This window comes from Cygnus olor (genome assembly GCF_009769625.2).
Source record: "Cygnus olor isolate bCygOlo1 chromosome W unlocalized genomic scaffold, bCygOlo1.pri.v2 SUPER_W1, whole genome shotgun sequence".
Taxonomy (NCBI): Eukaryota; Metazoa; Chordata; class Aves; order Anseriformes; family Anatidae; genus Cygnus; species Cygnus olor.
Genome location: NW_024429070.1, coordinates 290,482 through 308,788, shown reverse-complemented (window position 1 = coordinate 308,788; position 18,307 = coordinate 290,482). Strand labels below are relative to the sequence as shown.

Sequence of the window (18,307 nt, the reverse complement as noted above, 5' to 3'; positions counted from 1 at the left end):
ATGGCCTTGCAGACACCATGGTCAGTGAAGAAGGAAGGGGAGGAGGTGCTCCAGGCACCAGAGCAGAAGTTCCCCTATGGCCTGTGGAAAGGACCATGGTGGAGCAGGTTGTCCCCCTGCCACCCATGGCATGCCAAGGCAGAGTAGATTTCCACGCTGCAGCCCATGGAGAGGAGCCCACGGTGGAGCAGGTGGGTCTGGCCTGAATGAGGCTGCAGTCTATGAAGAGCCTCTGCCAGAGGAGACTCCGGGCCAGATCTGCAGCCCGTGGAGAGGAGCCCAGACAGGAGCAGGTGATCTGGCAGGAGCTGCCACCCATGGGGGACCCATGTTGGAGCAGTTTGCTCCTGAAGGATGTGAAGCCAGGGACAGAAGAATGGGGGCTTGCTTAATCACTTTAAAATAGATATTGCTGAGTGTCTTTGCTTACTACTGTGCAAATTAACCAAAACAAGGAGTCTCGGGGCCTCTCACAGAAGATGTTTCCTGACAAAAATGGGGAACCTGTCTCAAAAACCAGCTGAGACCGACCTTGTGGTTTGGACAAGAGCCAAGGAGCAGCTGAGTCTGTACAAAGGCGGGGGGTCAACCAGTGGTGATGAAGAGGAGTTATTGGCCTTCATCCCCACGACCCCCCGACGACCACCACCAGAAGGCACTGTGCAGGCGCAGATGGGAGGAGTATATGGAAATGACTTCTTGGAGCTAATTTTAATACAAAGCGGGGATAGGTTATGAATATGTATAGGCGTATTGGGAAACTTCATGCATATGTAACCTTTTACTGCATATAACCAAAGCAAGTTGCCGCGTTAAGGTGTGCATGCCTTTGGGAGCTATCCTGCATGTGCCCGGCACTGAAATAAAACACATACCTACTTTATAACTTATTTGCTTTGAGTTGTAGAGTTCTTCCACGAATCATTTTGGCGAGCCAGCTAGGAGGCTCTCTGCCTGCCCACAGAAGTGGCCGCGCCGTGGACGTCCTAGCGCGCACCGGGCACAATTCCCTGGAGGAACTCTGCTCCTCGGCCGCTCACTGTGGGGGCAGACAACGACCAGCTGGACTGTGGACAAACAGTATGTATAACAGTACAGGAAGGGCCTATAAGTCATACGCGTGGCTGGGGTAGCTGGTAAATCGCGCAGAGATGTCTGGCATGCAGCATAGTCCCTGTAAGGGAGGAGGGTACCCTACAGGCTGACCGATAGAGTGGTCAAGGGGGAATTTGCTGTCCGATGGAACATCCGCTAGCAATCTTGGGAGCAGATCGAGTAAATCCGAGGTTACTGCTGCATCCCAGTTTTGGGAGCCAGGACGGACCTGCTAATGACTGTATAAGAAGCAGGAGAAGGGTAAGCGGCTCTCTCACAATTGTGACAAGGTTATCTGGGTAATATTTGCAGCTGCTGCAGGGATATTAATTGGAGTGTTAATAATTGTGTCTTATTTGTAGATGTCTGGGCATCTCATGTTGAAAGCATTTGTGTAAGTGTATGTGTTTGAGACAAAGTATTGTTGTGAAGTGAGTTACTCCACGAGGAACATGGCCAGAGATGATACAAACAAGTTTGCTTATTGTTTTAAGTGATATATTCTTGTGGTATGAATGAGAAGTGCAAGGGGCATCTCTGTGTGATTGTGTGATTGTGCTGTGTGAGTGAGACGCAGCATCGCTGCGAAGCGAGTGCAGAGTTCCGATCCGCGGTTCCGTATTCTCCGCGAGGGGAACGGCCGGAAACGAACGAAGTGCATGACAGACCGAAAAGAAGTGCTGTTTTATCCAAGTGTTGACTGCTGGTGCCCAATATACGGGCCAGGTGGTGCATCTTGTAATTCTATTTTGTTCTTAAATGTTTTGAGTGGGACAAGGAGGAAGGCGGGAGCATTATCTAAGTAACAGTTTAGAAGTTTTAGTATATTCGCGGTGGTGTTTGGTCAGTTTCCCAAGTATCGGGGGGGAGGGGTCGGACTGATTATCAAAGTGATAGAACGGAGTCACTTCTTTGGTGGTTCGGGCTTGAGTCCTGGGAATTTGGTAAGAAGGGGGAGAGCGAATTTATTTAGGCCTCAGTACCTTTTTAAACCCCCATATTGATGTATATGTAGGAGTGATTCCTTGTTTTGTGGGGGCTTACTAACAAAGTGCATGAGAAAAATTGGCATTCGGCTTGAAATTCAGTCCTGCTGAAATGTAAATTTTGTGAAAAAGGTGGTATTCTTTGTCTGGAAGATGGAGGGCTGAGTGCTTCAGGTGTTTTTCCGAAATCCTGTGGATTTATGATTGGAACGGGGCTCATTAAGAATCTGAAATAGTAAAGTTTGTATGTGGAAGGTAGAGTTTAATCCCAGGGAACTGGGATATTTGGGAAGAAGATTAGGGAAAGATAGTAAAAACCTGCAATACAAAGGTTTGCATGGAAATTGAAACAAGGGACAGTAACTAATAAGGAACAGTAAAAAATAAATAAATAAAAGGGAATGGGAAATCAAGGAAATGGGTAATATCCAAAACAAAGACGTTTCCAAAAGAAAGCCTCCTTGGGTGCATATTGGCACATTGGAAGGATATTGTTAGAAATGGGGGCACAGAAAGCAAGGGGACTTCCACTAAGTATTGCAGTCAATGGTGGCCACTATATAAGCTAAATGGCCACTTTATGGATCAATCGACTGTAACACTATCTTGCAAGTAATGTTGTTTTTGAGGAGAGAAGGGAAATAGGATGAAATGTTGTATACTGATATGTTGTTTCAGCATCGTGGAGGGAAAAGGTATGGAATTAAGTTGGCCCCTGACTGAGCCTTTGGTGTTGGCATTAGAAAAGTACAGGCTGGAGAAAGATAAAGGAAGTGTTAAAAGGGTTGTTGAAGGTGTTAAAGGTTGTGTGGCATGTAGTATTTGACAGAGCTGTTTGAAGTTGAATAAGCAGGGAAAGAGGATGTAGGAATGTTAGTAGTTCCGCCTCAACCCGAGGCTGAGATCTCAAAATCACGGGTGTGAGCCCTCTGGGGCAGAAGGATCATGATGGGTCCCAGAGTTGTCATGGAAACAGGAAAAGGCGTTTTTATTTGCAGTGCTTTAAATTTAAATTGGGAAAAATGATTGGAATTCATCAATTTTTATACTTACCCAATTTGCCAAGGTCCTTCTTAGGAAGGGACTTGCTGTAAAAAATGGATGCAAAAATTTCTTTTGAACAAGGACAGTCAAGTTTGGTTCACGGTACTAGATTGAAAGGATGCTTTTTCTGCCTGCCTGTGGCAACTGAAAGCCAGAAACTCTTTGTCTTTGTATGGGAAAATCCTAATAGAGGACGAAAAAAATCAGCTTACTTGGACTGTGTTACCACAGGGGTTCAAGAGTAGCCCCACCATATTCGGGAAACAACTAGCCTGTGATCTTGAAGCGTGAGAGACCCCTTCAGGAAAAGGGGACACTGTTGCAATATGCAAATGATAGCTACTGAAGAAGAAAAGGAATGGGTATAATGGACTTCCTAAAGTTTTTCAGCACTAATTCTGTGAACCCAGCCTCTTTCCTTAGTCATGTTTGCATCAAGACCACGGACACAGTATACTCCAGCTGACCAGACTTAAAGGATACATCCCTAGAAGATGCGGAGGATTGGTATATAGATGGCAGCAGCTTCGTCCGCCAGGGACTTCGCCTCACAGGATATGCGGTAACAAACATCAGCCCAAAAGGTGGAAATCATCGCCTTGATAAGAGCTTTTGAGCTGGCAAACATTTGGACAGATTTGAAATATGCCTTTGGTGTGGTGCATGCACACGGGGCAATTTGGAAGGAGAGAGGACTTTTATCTTCCTCAATTAAACATGCAGAAGAGGCTGATAGCAATTATTTGGGAAGAAGGAAAAAGGAGGCCTAGAGAGGAACAGCCCCGGCTAGGCAAGGTTCAGTGTGCCCTATGTAAGAAATTTGGGCATTGGAAAAATGAATGCCCGGAATAGAAAAGAAATTGAAAAGGGAACCGGGGAAGGGAGGTGGTGTTTGCGCGTGCAAAAGACGACTGGGGAAGACTGGGGAAATCTACCCCAGCAGATCCACTGGTTATAAAAATGAAGGAGGGAAAGGAGGTGAAACTTATGGCAGATACAGGGGCAACTTATTTGGTTTTAAATAAAGCACTAGTGCCTGTAGGAAATGATTATGTCATAGTAAAAGGAGCAACTGGCCAATCAGAAATGGCATACTTTCATAAACCTTTAAAGTACAAACTTGGGAAACAGTGGGGCATTCATAAATTTTTATATATGCCCAGATCTCCGGAATCGCTCCTGGGAAGGGACCAATTGGAAAAATTACAAGCGACCATATCATTCAAAAACGGGGAGATTGTTCTGGAGGTAGATGACCAGAGGTATGTGGAGGTACTAAGCCTAATGATATCAACAAACCCTAAAATGAAGGAAGAGGTTAATGAAGATATCTTGACTAACATGCTTAACTCCAGAGCTAACTTGGTTTATTGTTTTAGATCTGAAGGATGCCTTCTTTTGCCTCCCTCTCCATGAAGCCAGCCAGAAAATCTTTGTATTTGAGTGGGAAAGCCCTAAGAGTGGGCGCAAAACACAGCTCACATGGACAAGGTTGCCTCAGGGCTTTAAGAACTCGCCCACCTTGTTCGGAGAACAACTTGCAAAGGACTTGGAGACCTGGGAAGCCCCACCAGGAGAAGGAAGGCTGTTGCAGTATGTAGATGACCTCCTAATAGCCACCCAGACAGAAGAAGCATGTGTGGCCTGGACGGTAAGCCTCCTAAACTTTCTGGGACTCCAGGGGTACAGGGTATGGAAGAAGAAGGCTCAGGTGGTAAAGCAGAAGGTGATCTACCTGGGTTATGAGGTTAGTGCCAGACAACGGACCTTGGGGCAAGATCGTAAAGAAGCAATATGTCAAACCCCGAAACCTGAGACAATAAAAGAACTGCGAACCTTTTTGGGAATGACGGGGTGGTGCAGATTGTGGATCTATAATTACAGATTGCTTGTAAAACTGCTGTATGCGCTCATTGCAAATGGGAACAGGGACCTCCAATGGACAAAAGAGATCACGCGAGCCTTGGACCAACTAAAGAAGGTTCTTGTGTCAGCTCCAGCTCTGGGACTTCCAGATGTGAATAAGCCATTTTTCCTCCTCTCCCATGAGAAACAGGGGATTGCCCTGGGAATACTATCACAGGACCTGGGCCCATATCGAAGGGCAGTTGCTTATTTTTCTAAGCAGCTGGATGCCGTCGCCAAGGGATGGCCGGGATGCCTCAGAGCTGTTGCAGCAGTGGTGCTAAATATCCAGGAAGCATGCAAGTTCACCTTGGGTCAGAAAATAACTGTGCTAGTGTCTCACACAGTGTCTGTAGTGCTGGAAGTGAAAGGTGGTCACTGGCTTTCCCCACAAAGGTTACTGAAATACCAAGCTATCACAGTAGATGATGTAGAAATAGCGGTAACTAACATTGTCAACCCAGCTTCTTTCCTCAGCGGAAACCAAAGGGGAGCCAGTACACCACGACTGCCTGGAGACCATCGATCTACTTCAGCCATATGTGGAAATATGGTTCACTGATGGGAGCAGTTACGTCATCAACGGAAAACGACATGGTGGGTATGCAGTTACCACTTGCAAAGAGGTAATAGAATCTGGACCTTTGCCAACAGATACCTCTGCACAAAAGGCCGAGATAATTGCTCTGACCCGTGCCTTAGAAATAGCAAGAGGAAAGAAAATAAATATCTATATGGACTCAAGGTATGCATTTGGAGTTGTACATGCACATGGAGCCATCTGGAAAGAAAGAGGACTGTTGAACTCGCAAGGGAAAAACATCAAACATGCAAAACAAATAATGCAATTATTGGAAGCAGTTCAGCTGCCTGAAAAGGTAGCAGTCATGCACATTAAGGCACACCAGAAGGTGAGCTCAGAATTGGAGGAAGGAAACGATCTGGCGGACAGAGAGGCAAAAGAAGCAGCAAAAGGTGAGATAGCAACTGAGGTAGCCCTGATTCCAGACGGGCAGATTTCCCTTGAAGGTAAGCCTGTATATAACAAAAAGGACAGAAAATTAATCAAAAGTCAGAAGGGAGAGTATAACCAAGAGGGATGGGCTATTACCGAAAAAGGGAAAGGGAAATTAGTCATCCCCTCTAATTTGCTATGGTCACTACTAAGGGAAGAACACCGGAAAACTCATTGGGGAATAAATCCCCTATATAACTATCTGATTGGGAAAATTATGGCTAGGAATTTGTATGCTACTGTCACACAAGTAACCCAACAATGTGACCTCTGCCTCCAGACCAACCCCAAAAATACCTTCAAACTGAAATTGGGCCAAATTGGGAAAGGCCACGGGCCTGGACAACAATGGCAGATTGACTTTTCTGAACTTCCAAGAAAAGGGGGGTATCGATATTTGTTGGTATTAACGGATACCTTTTCAGGTTGGCCAGAGGCAGTACCCACTAGAACTGCCAAAGCCCGAGAAGTAACCAAGGTATTGCTACAAGAAATAATACCATGCTTCGGAGTTCCAGCCACCATGTCCTCAGACCGGGGACCACACTTTATTTCAAAAATAGTGCAGCAAATTAGTCGGCATTTGGGCATAGATTGGGAACTCCACACTCCATACCACCCTCAATTGAGTGGCCAAGTGGAGAAAATGAACCATTTGACCAAACAACAAATTAGGGCAAGAAGGGTTAGGGCAAGAAGCTAACTTGCCCTGGCCCCAAGCTCTCCTGCTAGCATTGCTGCAGATTCAGACTAAGCCCCGAACTAAAGAAAAATTAAGTCCTTTTGAAACACTTTATGGAAAACCATATGGGGTCCAGAAGGGAATGTCTACCCAGGTTGGGGAAGAGACACTGACTACCGGTATGGTGGCTTTGAGTAAGCAACTTAGGGAAATAGAAAAACATGTGGCTGGAACTCAGAGTAGAGAGCTGGATGGACCGGTGCATGACATACAGCCTGGAGATTATGTATATGTCAAGTCTCTTGCAGAGAAAACTTTGAAACCACAGTGGGAAGGACCATACCAGGTGCTCCTTACTACCTTCACCGCAATTAAGGTCATTAGGGAAGGAAGTGAAGGCATTTTCCCAGTTGAAGTCCAAAAGGCTGTTTGGGAGAATGCCAATGATTTTGAGAGGAAGTTCCAATCTTGGTGGACTCTGGTAAATTTTACCTATGATCCCATTGTTAACATGGCTACTGTCTTTGTGCTTACTATGCGTAATGCCACAGTTTGTTATCCACCCCATCATTGCACTAGGATTAAACCATGAGACAGTGCTCTATCCTTCGGAGCATAGAACATGGGCACGGATGGGGAGTGGGAAATGGCAGACTGTAAATCTGGAATCGTGTTACCCGGGAACAACAAGGATTTATCTGTGAAAGCAACACAACTGATGCTCAGGATGTGTGTCTTGACACTGAGCAAGGTGTTTGCCACTTTGAAATTCATCCAAATACTAGTCAGAAGACTGTGCTTATATATATTGGTCAAGGCTGTGTGTGTTTAAGGACTGCATGTACATCTGTAGAAGTAGATAAAGAAAATATAACTCTCCCTAGTAAAAATCATTCTAACCTTTGTATTTGTAACTTTGTTAGAACTGCTGGATGTAACTTTTTATATCTAGCCCCAGCATTATCCCACCAGCTGATTAAATCTAATATCACGCTGTATAGTGGACTTTTACCCACACCAATTGGAATGAACCTCACCTTGGTGAGACAATTAACCAAACACCAAGATTTGGCCAGTATTCTGAGAAGTATCCAGGAGAATGGCGAAAAGACATTAATTACTGTCCATCACGACACCAAGGAAATAAGTAAGGTTCTACAAAGGGTGAAACAAGATGCTAGTCATCACTGGTGGGATACATTCTTCGAGTGGTCACCAACGGCAAATGACATTCTCAATACTTTGTGTCACCCGATCATAGTCATATTGATCTTAGTTGGTATAAGTCTTGTATTGTCTGTAATTATACTAATCTGGAACTGGAGAATGTTACACCAGATAGCCACACTGACTTCTTTGTCGCACATCCACGGTATAGCATTAAGTGATCAGTACCAAGTTGGGAATCTTTGCTGTGAGTAAAAGAATTTACTAATCTTCTAGAAAAGGGGGGACTGAAGCCAGGGATAGAAGAATGGGGGCTTGCTTAATCGTATTAATGATTTCTACATAAAAAAATCGTAATTATTAAAGCCAGGAATGAAAGAATGGGGGCTTGCTTAATCACTTTAAAATAGATATTGCTGAGTGTCTTTGCTTACTACTGTGCAAATTAACCGAAACAAGGAGTCTCGGGGCCCCTCACAGAGGATGTTTCCTGACAAAAATGGGGAACCTGTCTCAAAAACCAGCTGAGACCGACCTTGTGGTTTGGACAAGAGCCAAGGAGCAGCTGAGTCTGCACAAAGGCGGGGGGTCAACCAGTGGTGATGAAGAGGAGTTATTGGCCTTCATCCCCACGACCCCCCGACGACCACCACCAGAAGGCACTGTGCAGGCGCAGATGGGAGGAGTATATGGAAATGACTTCTTGGAGCTAATTTTAATACAAAGCGGGGATAGGTTATGAATATGTATAGGCGTATTGGGAAACTTCATGCATATGTAACTTTTTACTGCATATAACCAAAGCAAGTTGCTGTGTTAAGGCGCGCATGCCTTTGGGAGCTATCCTGCATGTGCCTGGCGCTGAAATAAACCACATACCTACTTTATAACTCATTTGATTTGAGTTACAGAGTTCTTCCACGAATCAGATGGACCCTGTGATCCATATTGGAGCAGTTCTTGAAGAGCTACTGTCTGTGGGAAGCCCATGTAGGTTCAGTCAGAAAGGACTGTATCCTGTGGGAGGGACCCCACGTTGGAGCAGGGGAAGACAGTGACCGTGAAGGAGCAGCAGAGACAAAGCATTATGGACTGACCTCAACTCCCATTCCCTGTGTCACTCAGGGGAGGAGGTTAGAAGAGCGTGGTTTGGGGGGGGGGGGGGGTAGGTGTTTTTAGTTTGCTCTTAGTTTCTCACTGTTCTAGTCTGCTAGTAATAGGCAACAAATTACATTACTCTCCCTTTGCTGAGTCTGTTTTGCCTGTGATGATAATTGGTGAGCAAATGAGAGAGCGGTTATGGTGAAGCTCAGTTGCCAGCAGGGTAAAACCATCACAGGTAACAGCATAACAATAGAAGTAGTTGAGGGAATATGTCACTAGGGACTACATCACCGATATTGCCACTGAAGACAATATATCTGTGACCATAGAACCATAAATTTTAACACCAGAGATCTTACTGATTTAAAAAGCATTATGATCAGCTTGTCTGATTTTTTTTGCATAATGTAGGTCAAGAAGTGTTCACTACTGCTAAAACTCCTCATTAATTATTTCTTCAGTCTCATGAAGCCTTGCTGAACTAGAGCAGGTCTTTCAAAAACACGTCTGATCTGTATATAAAGTGATAAGTATTCACCATATTCTAGTGCAAGCTGTTCCAGTAGTAATTTTTTTCCTTATTAAACATTGTGTACACTATTCCTCATCTAAAGTTGATAGATTGTACTTTGAGCTTTACCTACTTGTTAAATATCTCTTCACTATCAGAAACCTTTTTCCCACGCAGGCACTTAACCATAAACAAATAATTTCTTAAACTTCTCTAGCATGTAAATCAAATAGGCTTAACTTGAAGGCAGATTTTCAAGACAGTAAATCATTTCTTGCTCCTTTTAAAAACTTCCAGCTACTTCTGGGTTCTTTCTTAAAAGTTAGAAAGCTCATGGGTTGAGATAAAGACAGTTTAATAAGAAAGGAGAGGAGGCAAAAAAAAAAAAAAAGAAAAGAAAACAGGGTAATATGAAAAGTAGAAACGTCCTTGACTTAGTGCAAGCACTGCTCAGTAACAACTAAAACATAAGTGTGTTATCAATTATCAATGTTATTTTCATCCCGAATCCAAAACACAGCACCACACCAGCCACTAGGAAGAAAATTAACTTTATCCCAGCTGAAACCAGGACATATGGTTAATGATAACTAATGATGAAGTGACTGCAGATCAATCCTAATGCTTGTCAGAAAAAAACGGACTAATGAATAGAAGCTCCTCCCTGGCTCACAAGCATAATCTGTTTTTTGTAACTACATACAAGTTTTGAAAGTTTTGACATTAGAAAAAATTGATAATATTATTCTAATTTTATCAGAACAGTCCTTAGACATTCACATATGGTGAAAAGTGTAAGGTGATATAAATTCTATTATTTAGAGGGCAGATAATTTTCTAATTAGTCTTCTTGCTGTAGTTGCCCCTCCTTTGATAGCAACTGTCAGTAACCCACCCAGACTCATCTTTCAATTAGGATACAACATGTAATATAGTTTCAAATAGCCAACCAACTGGGGCAAATTGCTCTTCCTACAATGTGACCACAATCTATTCTTGACCCATCCAGAACAAGATGGTCATTTTACACAGTTGTTTGTCTAAGTGATACGTGGTAGAGAAGGTCTTCTAATTTAGGTACCATCTTGTTTTAGTGCTACTCTTTTCTTAAGAGGCAGGAAAGTAATTTAGTGGAACTAAATAGGCCATCTAAGCAATTGATGTAAAGAAGGGAGATAATAGTATACAACTAAACAACTTTCCTTCATATGTACTAACGAACACTTTTACTAGAATATTATCTGAAAATGCACAATTTCTAGGATTTTGTGCACAAAAATACTAATAGTTCTTGCTGTGGCTTAAAAAGGACAGCTTCGTTTGGGCTCAAAAATCCTGTTTTTATAAAAGTTTCAGAGAAACTAATATGAATGGAATATTACAAGCAAAACCATCAGATTTAAGGCCCCTAATAAATCTTGAAATTTTGTTAAATTATTAAAAAAAAAAGGAAAAAGTGAAGATTAATTCTAGGACCTTTTCAATTTTATTTTATTTTTTTTTAAATGTACAAAAAAAGAAATTACATAATCAAAAAAAAAGTGATTTTTAAGTTTCATTATCTAAAACCCAGTAACATGGACTTTAATCTGTTACCATTCCTTCAACCAAAGTAGAATTATTTGGAATACCTAAAATCTTATCAATATCATGACTAATTTACTAGTTACAAAAATTTAATCATTTGCTTAGTGAGGGTGAATAAAAAAAATAATTAAATCCTCTGTTGTAAACAGTGAAATAGAAATAAATCTTGATATGGCAAAAGTGTCAGAGGTTATACTAAGCCCGTGCTTGGTTCATGTGTCTCCATGTGAAAATTATCCAAAATTAATTCAAAAGATTTGAATATATTTGCTGAGTATTACATTAGCAAGCCTGCCTGGTTACATATTATTTTGATCTCTTAAATTCTCTGTACAAGTATGAAAAATATTATGATGGTGCAGGTAGGATGAAGATTACAAGTGAAATGAGCTCTAGGTGTCTCGGATACAATACAAAGTAAAACTGAAGTACTGTGTTGCTCTAGTTTGCCTGGTTTATTTTTACGTTCTAGTAAATTTAAAACTGTGTGTTTGACATTACAGTTTAAGTTGAACCTTTTATATTTCAATTGACTCTCAATTGCACCAGTTCAACCCTATATATCAAGAGACTAAAATTATAATAATGAATGTCATTTTGTAGTTTCCCACTTAATATTCTATCAACAAGAAATGCAACTTAATGTATTTTAATTCCTCCTTTATGTTACTATACACTTGTCCTGGTTTCAGCTAGGATAGAGTTAATTTTCCTCCTAGTAGTTGGTAGGGTGCTATGTTTTGGATTTAGGATGAGAAGAATGTTGATAACACACTGACGTTTTAATTGTTGCAGAGCAGTGCTTACACTAAGCCAAGGACTTTTCAGCTTCTCCCTCTGTCCTGCCAGCAGGCAGGCTGGGGGTGCAGCAAGAGCTGGGAGGGGACAGACCCAGGACAGCTGACCCAAACTGGCCAAAGGGGTATTCCATACCATCTGACGTCATGCTGAACAATATATAGGGGTGGCTGGCCGGGGTGGGGGGGCCGGCTGCTCAGGGATAGGCTGGGCACCGGTCAGCGGGAGGTGAGCAATTGCATTGTGCATCACTTGTTTTGTACACATTAGTAGTAGTAGCACTATTATCGTCATCATCATCATCATCATTATTATTTTATTTTATTTATTTTATTTTCTGTCTTAATAAACTGTCTCTGTCTCAACCCACAGGCTTCATTTTCCTGTTTCTCTCCCCCATCCCAGAGAGGGAAGGGGGAGGGTGAGCAAACGGCTGTGTGGTGCTTAGCTGCTGGCTGGGTTAAACCACAACAACACTACATATAATACCTTAAAAATGGGAGGAAAACTATTTTAATGGTAAAAACACAATTTTGGAATTCAAATTTAATTTTTATCTGCATTCTTTAAAAAATGATATAGCAAAATAAAAATAACTTAGAGCATCCTAATTAACAGTTTTTCTTAAACACATGAAGCAAGAGCATAACAGTCAAAGATATGTAATTTAAATTTTGTTTGCATAACACATTATATTTAGAATGAGCACAGCACAAACTTTACTCATGTCTGAGGTAAAAGCTATCAACTACTCTGTTGAATTTCAGAGTATGTATTAGGATACAATTCCTTGTGAATATCAAAATATTTAATGTAGGGAAATTCACTTCTAGCTTTTTATTTTGGCCAAAATTTCATTTTATTTCATTTGCAAAAATTGCTGTGGAATTTTGATAACATTCAAATGTTTCTAGGATATCAAACTTCAGTCTACTGCTTTTCCTGGATTGACTGAAATTTTCTCATGTTTGCTGACTGCATGTCATCACTTTTTGTAAAGATTATAAAAACTGCAATAATAGAATAGTTGAGTTGGAAGGAACCTACAAAGATCAAGTCTAACTGCAATTACAAAATGATTACAAAAATGATTACAATTGTAACGATTACTGATTACACTGGTTTCCAAAAGTAAAATTATTTAATTTTAGTAGAATTTTGATGAAAACAACCCTACTAAAAAATATTTTAAAATAAATGCTACTTAATTGTGCTATACCTCACTATCAGTCCCTTCATTTTTCAACTTGTTACATTTTTCATCTCATTACTGCAAGTTTCAGAAATTCTCGTGCACATTATTTACAAATCTCTACAATCAGGTCAGAATGTCATCAAAGGTTTGGTAAGTGTTCCTTAAAGCTATCCAGCAAAGCTAGAATAAGCATAAAACCATTTACATCCCTGGAATTCCTTAAGGGAAAGAAACGTGTTTGTCTTCATGGTTAGGTTTTTATAGTATTAACTATCCTAATTGGAAAGATGCCTTCTGTTACATCCCTTAAGACATTTCCACAATGAGCTTCTGATCTTGAAATAGAATTGAGAACTACCTTAAATAAGTAATGACAGTGAACTAAGATAATATATTCTTAGTATTCTGAAAAAGTATCAAATAGCTTGAAATAAGATACAAACCCAACAATAATATGAAGTCAAAAACATAACAAATGAAGTCAAACATCTCTATGAAGAGCTATTTTATTTAAAGTTTATATTAGGTATAAATTGTTTTAATAATATATTTTTTTCTTTTTCAGAAAGAAAAAGTGTCCAAAGAAGCTATTTCAGGCCCTAATCCTTCAAATTTTCAGACTCATCCACAGTCTTATGCACACAAACATCTCCAATGCACTCACTTGACATTATTCACAAGCACAAAGGTAAACTAAATGTAAATATTTGCAAGACAAAGCCATGTATTAAAGATTCTGCCAACATAATATACTTCTGTCTACAGAAACATGTCAGCAAGCAAGGCCATCATAGTGGCTAAGAAACTAGCCCCAAAGTTTTCACATAGTTCTGGAATACTTACTGTAGCTGGGGATGTCCGCGTTGTATGAGTCACTGAATGACCAGAATTTTCCATTGAACTGCCAATGAGATAGGTCCCTCCTGAGCTGCTAATGAGCTGTCCTCCTTCAATGCCCATCTGAATCCCGCCAGTGCCCACCATACTATGAGAAGAGACCACTGTCGTCCCCTGTGCAGAACTTCCTTGAGTATCAAAGTAATTTCCCCCAGTGTTTTGACTATACATTTGGGTTTCCGTGTAAGGATAAGTTGTTTGACTTGAGGAAAAGAAAAACAACAAGAACAAAAATAGTGGTTATTTCTATTGTTTAAGTGCGGGCAACACTATTATTGTAGAAAAGAGTGTACAATTGCTATAACCAAACTTAACAGTATTGGCATACAACCCTTGCCTCCACAGAAAATAGCATTTCAATATGTCAAAATGCCAAGTAATTAACTTGGACTCCGAGTTAAACTATTCATTAAACTTCATGGAAGGTTTTTTCAGTCCTATCCGAAGAGGGGTGGAGAAAAGTATGACAAGAATTGAAGAGATGAGTGGGAGATCTCATCCAAGTATTAATATGTTATATAGCAATCTATAAAGCAAACTGTTGTAACTTTTTCCATACTGTAGTTAAAGCTAGATTTTTATTTAAGATGTCAATTATTATGTGTACTGTGTATGTTACAAAACTGTAAACAAGACATACAAAAGTTAGCCAAGACTGTCCTATACACAAGAGTCCTATAAATGTTTTGCATTGATTTTAAATTCAATTAAACTCTCTGGCTGAAGCTTGAAAATTTGAGCTCATTGGTATTTTAGGACATGCTGTTAATTCAGCAGGGTGAAGTTTTAAACTGGACACCAATATGTACAGTGTTATGATGAAAAACTAATAAAACCAAAAGGGAATTACAATTTGTGAAGGGATGAAGAAAGTCAAAAGAAGAAAACAGGAGTAATATAAGTCAGTTTTTTCCAACTATTAAGCATTTGGGCCTCATTAACCACTTAACCTTAAACTTTTCACTTTACTCATGAACCTTATGTCATTCTTCACTTCATAATGACATGCATCATTACCCATTAATGGTTTTTAATTTTTCATTAGCTATTGAACATAGCAAATATTGGGTACTCTGTACTAACCTAGATTTTCAAACTGATATAGCTCAAAATACACAAGTAAATAACACTCGTTAGCTTTTCTAAAATTAAGACTCTAGATTTTTAAATAATTCAAACAGTTCAGCCAAGGTTTCATGATCAAGGAACATTATACCATGATCTGTGTCACAATAAAAGTCAAATGATAAAAATTATTTATTTACCCAATTGATGCTTTTCTCATTTAATCATAAAATCCTATAATTCTGCCTAAAATTAACTGGAACGACCATTTTGAAACCATAACAACAATCAAGTCTGAACTTCTATGGTATTAACTATGGCCATCATGGATTCTCCCTTGTTCTTCAGAGACAGCAAAAAACTCTAAAATTGAATTTTAATGTCCTAAAAGCTTTTCAAGCTGTGTACTATATTCCTTACTTTCACAGCTACTTAAGCTAATTTTAAAAATTGTTTTTTATTCTTGGTATTTCAAAAGGTTTAAGAGCATCTGTGAGAAATTCACAGTTCATCTAAAGGGACTGCAGTCAAGTCTACTGAAAACAAATTGAAAAAAAAGGGTGTGGGGAGAAATTCTTGAGAACCTGTATACTCCTTCTTTTCAGACCTACAATCAAGCTATCTTTTATCACTGCAAAAACATGTGTGCAGGCAAGATCATAGGATGATAGAATCATTAAGGTTGGAAAAGACCTCCAAGATCATCTGGTCCAACCATCCCCCTACCACCAATATCACCCATTAAACCATGTCCCTAAGCACCACGTCCAACCTTTCCTTGAACATTCCCGGGGACGGTGAGTCCACCACTTCCCTGGGCAACCTGTTCCAATGCCTGACTACTCTTTCTGAGAAGAAATTTCTCCTCATTTCCAATATGAACCTCCCCTGGAAAAACTTGAGGCCGTTCCTTCTTGTTCTATCGCTAGTTATCTGCGAGAAGAGGCCGACCCCCAGCTCCACACAACTTCCTTTCAGGTAGTTGCAGAGAGCGATAACGTCTCCCCTGAGCCTCCTCTTCTCCAGTATAAACAACCCTAGCTCCCTCAGCCGCACCTCATAAGACTTGTTCTCTAGACCTTTCACCAGCTTCACAGCCCTTCTCTGGACACGCTCCGGGGCCTCGATGTCTTTCTTGTAGTGAGGGGCCCAAAACAGAACACAGTACAAAAGGTGCGGCCTCACCAGAGCAGAGTACAGGGGGACAATCACCTCCCTGGTCCTTCTGGCTACACTATTCCTGATACAAGCCAGGATGCCATTGGCCTTCTTGGCCACCTGAGCACACTGCCAGCTCATGTTCAGGTGAGCATCGACCAACACCCCAGATCCTTTTCCTCTGCACAGCTTTCCAGCCACTCTGCCCCAAACCTGTAGCGCTGCATGGGGTTGTTCTGACCAAACTGCAGGACCCAGTACTTAGCCATTGAATATCCCAAGTTGGAAGGGACCCACAAGGATCATCGAGTCTAACTCCTGGCTCCACACATGTATACACAAAAAATTTAGACCATATGACTGAGAGCATAGTCCAACAGGCAACTGAGAGCAACTCCGACAGGCTTCATGCCATGACTACGTCCCTGGGGAGCCTGTTCCAATGGGCGACCACCCTCTTGGTGAAGAACCTTTTCCTGATATCCAACCTGAACCTCCTCTGTTGCACCTTGACTATATTCCCTCGGGTCCTATAGCTGGTGACCAGAAATAATAGATCGGTGCCTGGCCCTCCTCTCCCCTTTCTGAGGAAGCTGTAGACCGCGATGAGGTCTACAATACTTCCCTCGACTGACTAGCAAGGCCGTGCTTGATGCACCCCAGGATATGGTTGGCCCTCTGGGCTGCTAGAACACACTTCTGGCTCATATTCAACTTGCTATCAACCAAAACCCTCAGGTCCCTCTCTGTGGGGCTGCTGTCCAGCATCTCTGTACTGGGTCTGGCTGTGATGTTAACTTTCCCTGCAGCAGCCCATACAGTGCTGTGCTCTGCACTTGTAGCTAGAACAGCAGTGGTATCACACCAGTGTTGTGTCTGCTGCTGAGCAGTGCTGGCACAGCATCAGGACTCTCTCTAACCCTCCTAGGGGGTGGGCAAAAAAGTGAGAAAGAAACATCACCAGGGCAGCTGACCTAAACCAACCAAAGGGATATTCCATACCATATGATGTCACACTCAGCAATAAAAGGTGGAAAAAGGAAGAAGAGGGGAGGGGTGGGCTCTCATTGTGAAAACATCTGTCCTCCTCCCGAACGCCGGCTACGTGTGTTGAGGCCCTGCTTCAAGGACGTGGTCAAGCATCGCTCATTTGTGGGAAGTAGAGAGTAATTTCTTTCCTCTGCACTTCCACATAGCCTTTACTTGTTTTGTTTAGTTTTCCCTTTCCCCCTCCCTTTTCCCCTTTCCCTTTTTTTTCCCCTTTAGTTAAATGGTTAATTGTTTAGTTAAATTGTTTAGTTAAATTGTTTAATTAATAATAATCTTTCCTTAATAATTATTTCTTTTCTCCTTTAATTAAATCATCCTTATCTCAACCCATGAGTTGTTCTTTCCTTTACTTCTTCCCCTCCTCATCTAAGGAGGGGGAGTGAGAGAGCGGTTGTGTTGTTCAGCTGCCTAGCACGGTAAAACCGCCACAATCTCTTCGCCCAGTCTGTACATATAGCCAGGGCTGCCCCTTCCCTGGTGCAGGACCTGGCACCTGGTTAGACGTCAGCCAGCTCTCTGAGAACCCTTGGATGAATCCCATCTGGATCCATGGACTTGTATGGATGCAGGTGGAGCAGCAAATCCCGCACACGTTCAGGGTTGGCTGGGAGTTTATCATTCCCACTGTCACGGTCCTCCATCTCAGAGCACCTGAGGTCCCAAAGTCTATCATCAGTGTTGAAGACAGAGGCGAAGAAGGCATTAAGCGTCTCTGCTTTGCCTATGTCCTTGTTGTGAGGTGACCATCCCCATGAAGTAGTGGACCTATGTTTTCTCTGGTCCTCCATTTTCTGTTCACATATTAAAAAAAGCCCTTTTTATTGTCTCCCACAGACCTGGCCAGCTTCAACTCTAATTGGGCTTTGGCCGCAGGAATTTTCTCCCTACAAAGGCAAACAACGTCCCTGTAGTCCTTCCACATTGCCTGACCCTGCTTCCAGCAGCCGTACATTTTCTTTTTATGCCTAAGCTCCAGAAGAACCCTGGTCAGCCAAGCCGGCCTTCTGCCCCGCCTGCTTGACTTCCGATATTTTGGAATTGCCTGATC

At 41.7% G+C, this 18,307-nt stretch overlaps 1 protein-coding gene across 2 annotated transcripts in view; it reads right to left on the bottom strand.

The window, feature by feature from the left end:
* LOC121062890 (transcription factor RFX3-like) overlaps nt 1–18,307 on the bottom strand; it is a 215,500-nt gene that overhangs the window by 107,195 nt on the left and 89,998 nt on the right. For both annotated transcript variants that reach the window (XM_040543181.1, XM_040543180.1), the window contains exon 4: nt 13,933–14,188. In XM_040543181.1, the coding sequence (XP_040399115.1) occupies nt 13,933–14,188 (256 nt within the window). The remainder of the gene's footprint in view (nt 1–13,932; nt 14,189–18,307) is intronic.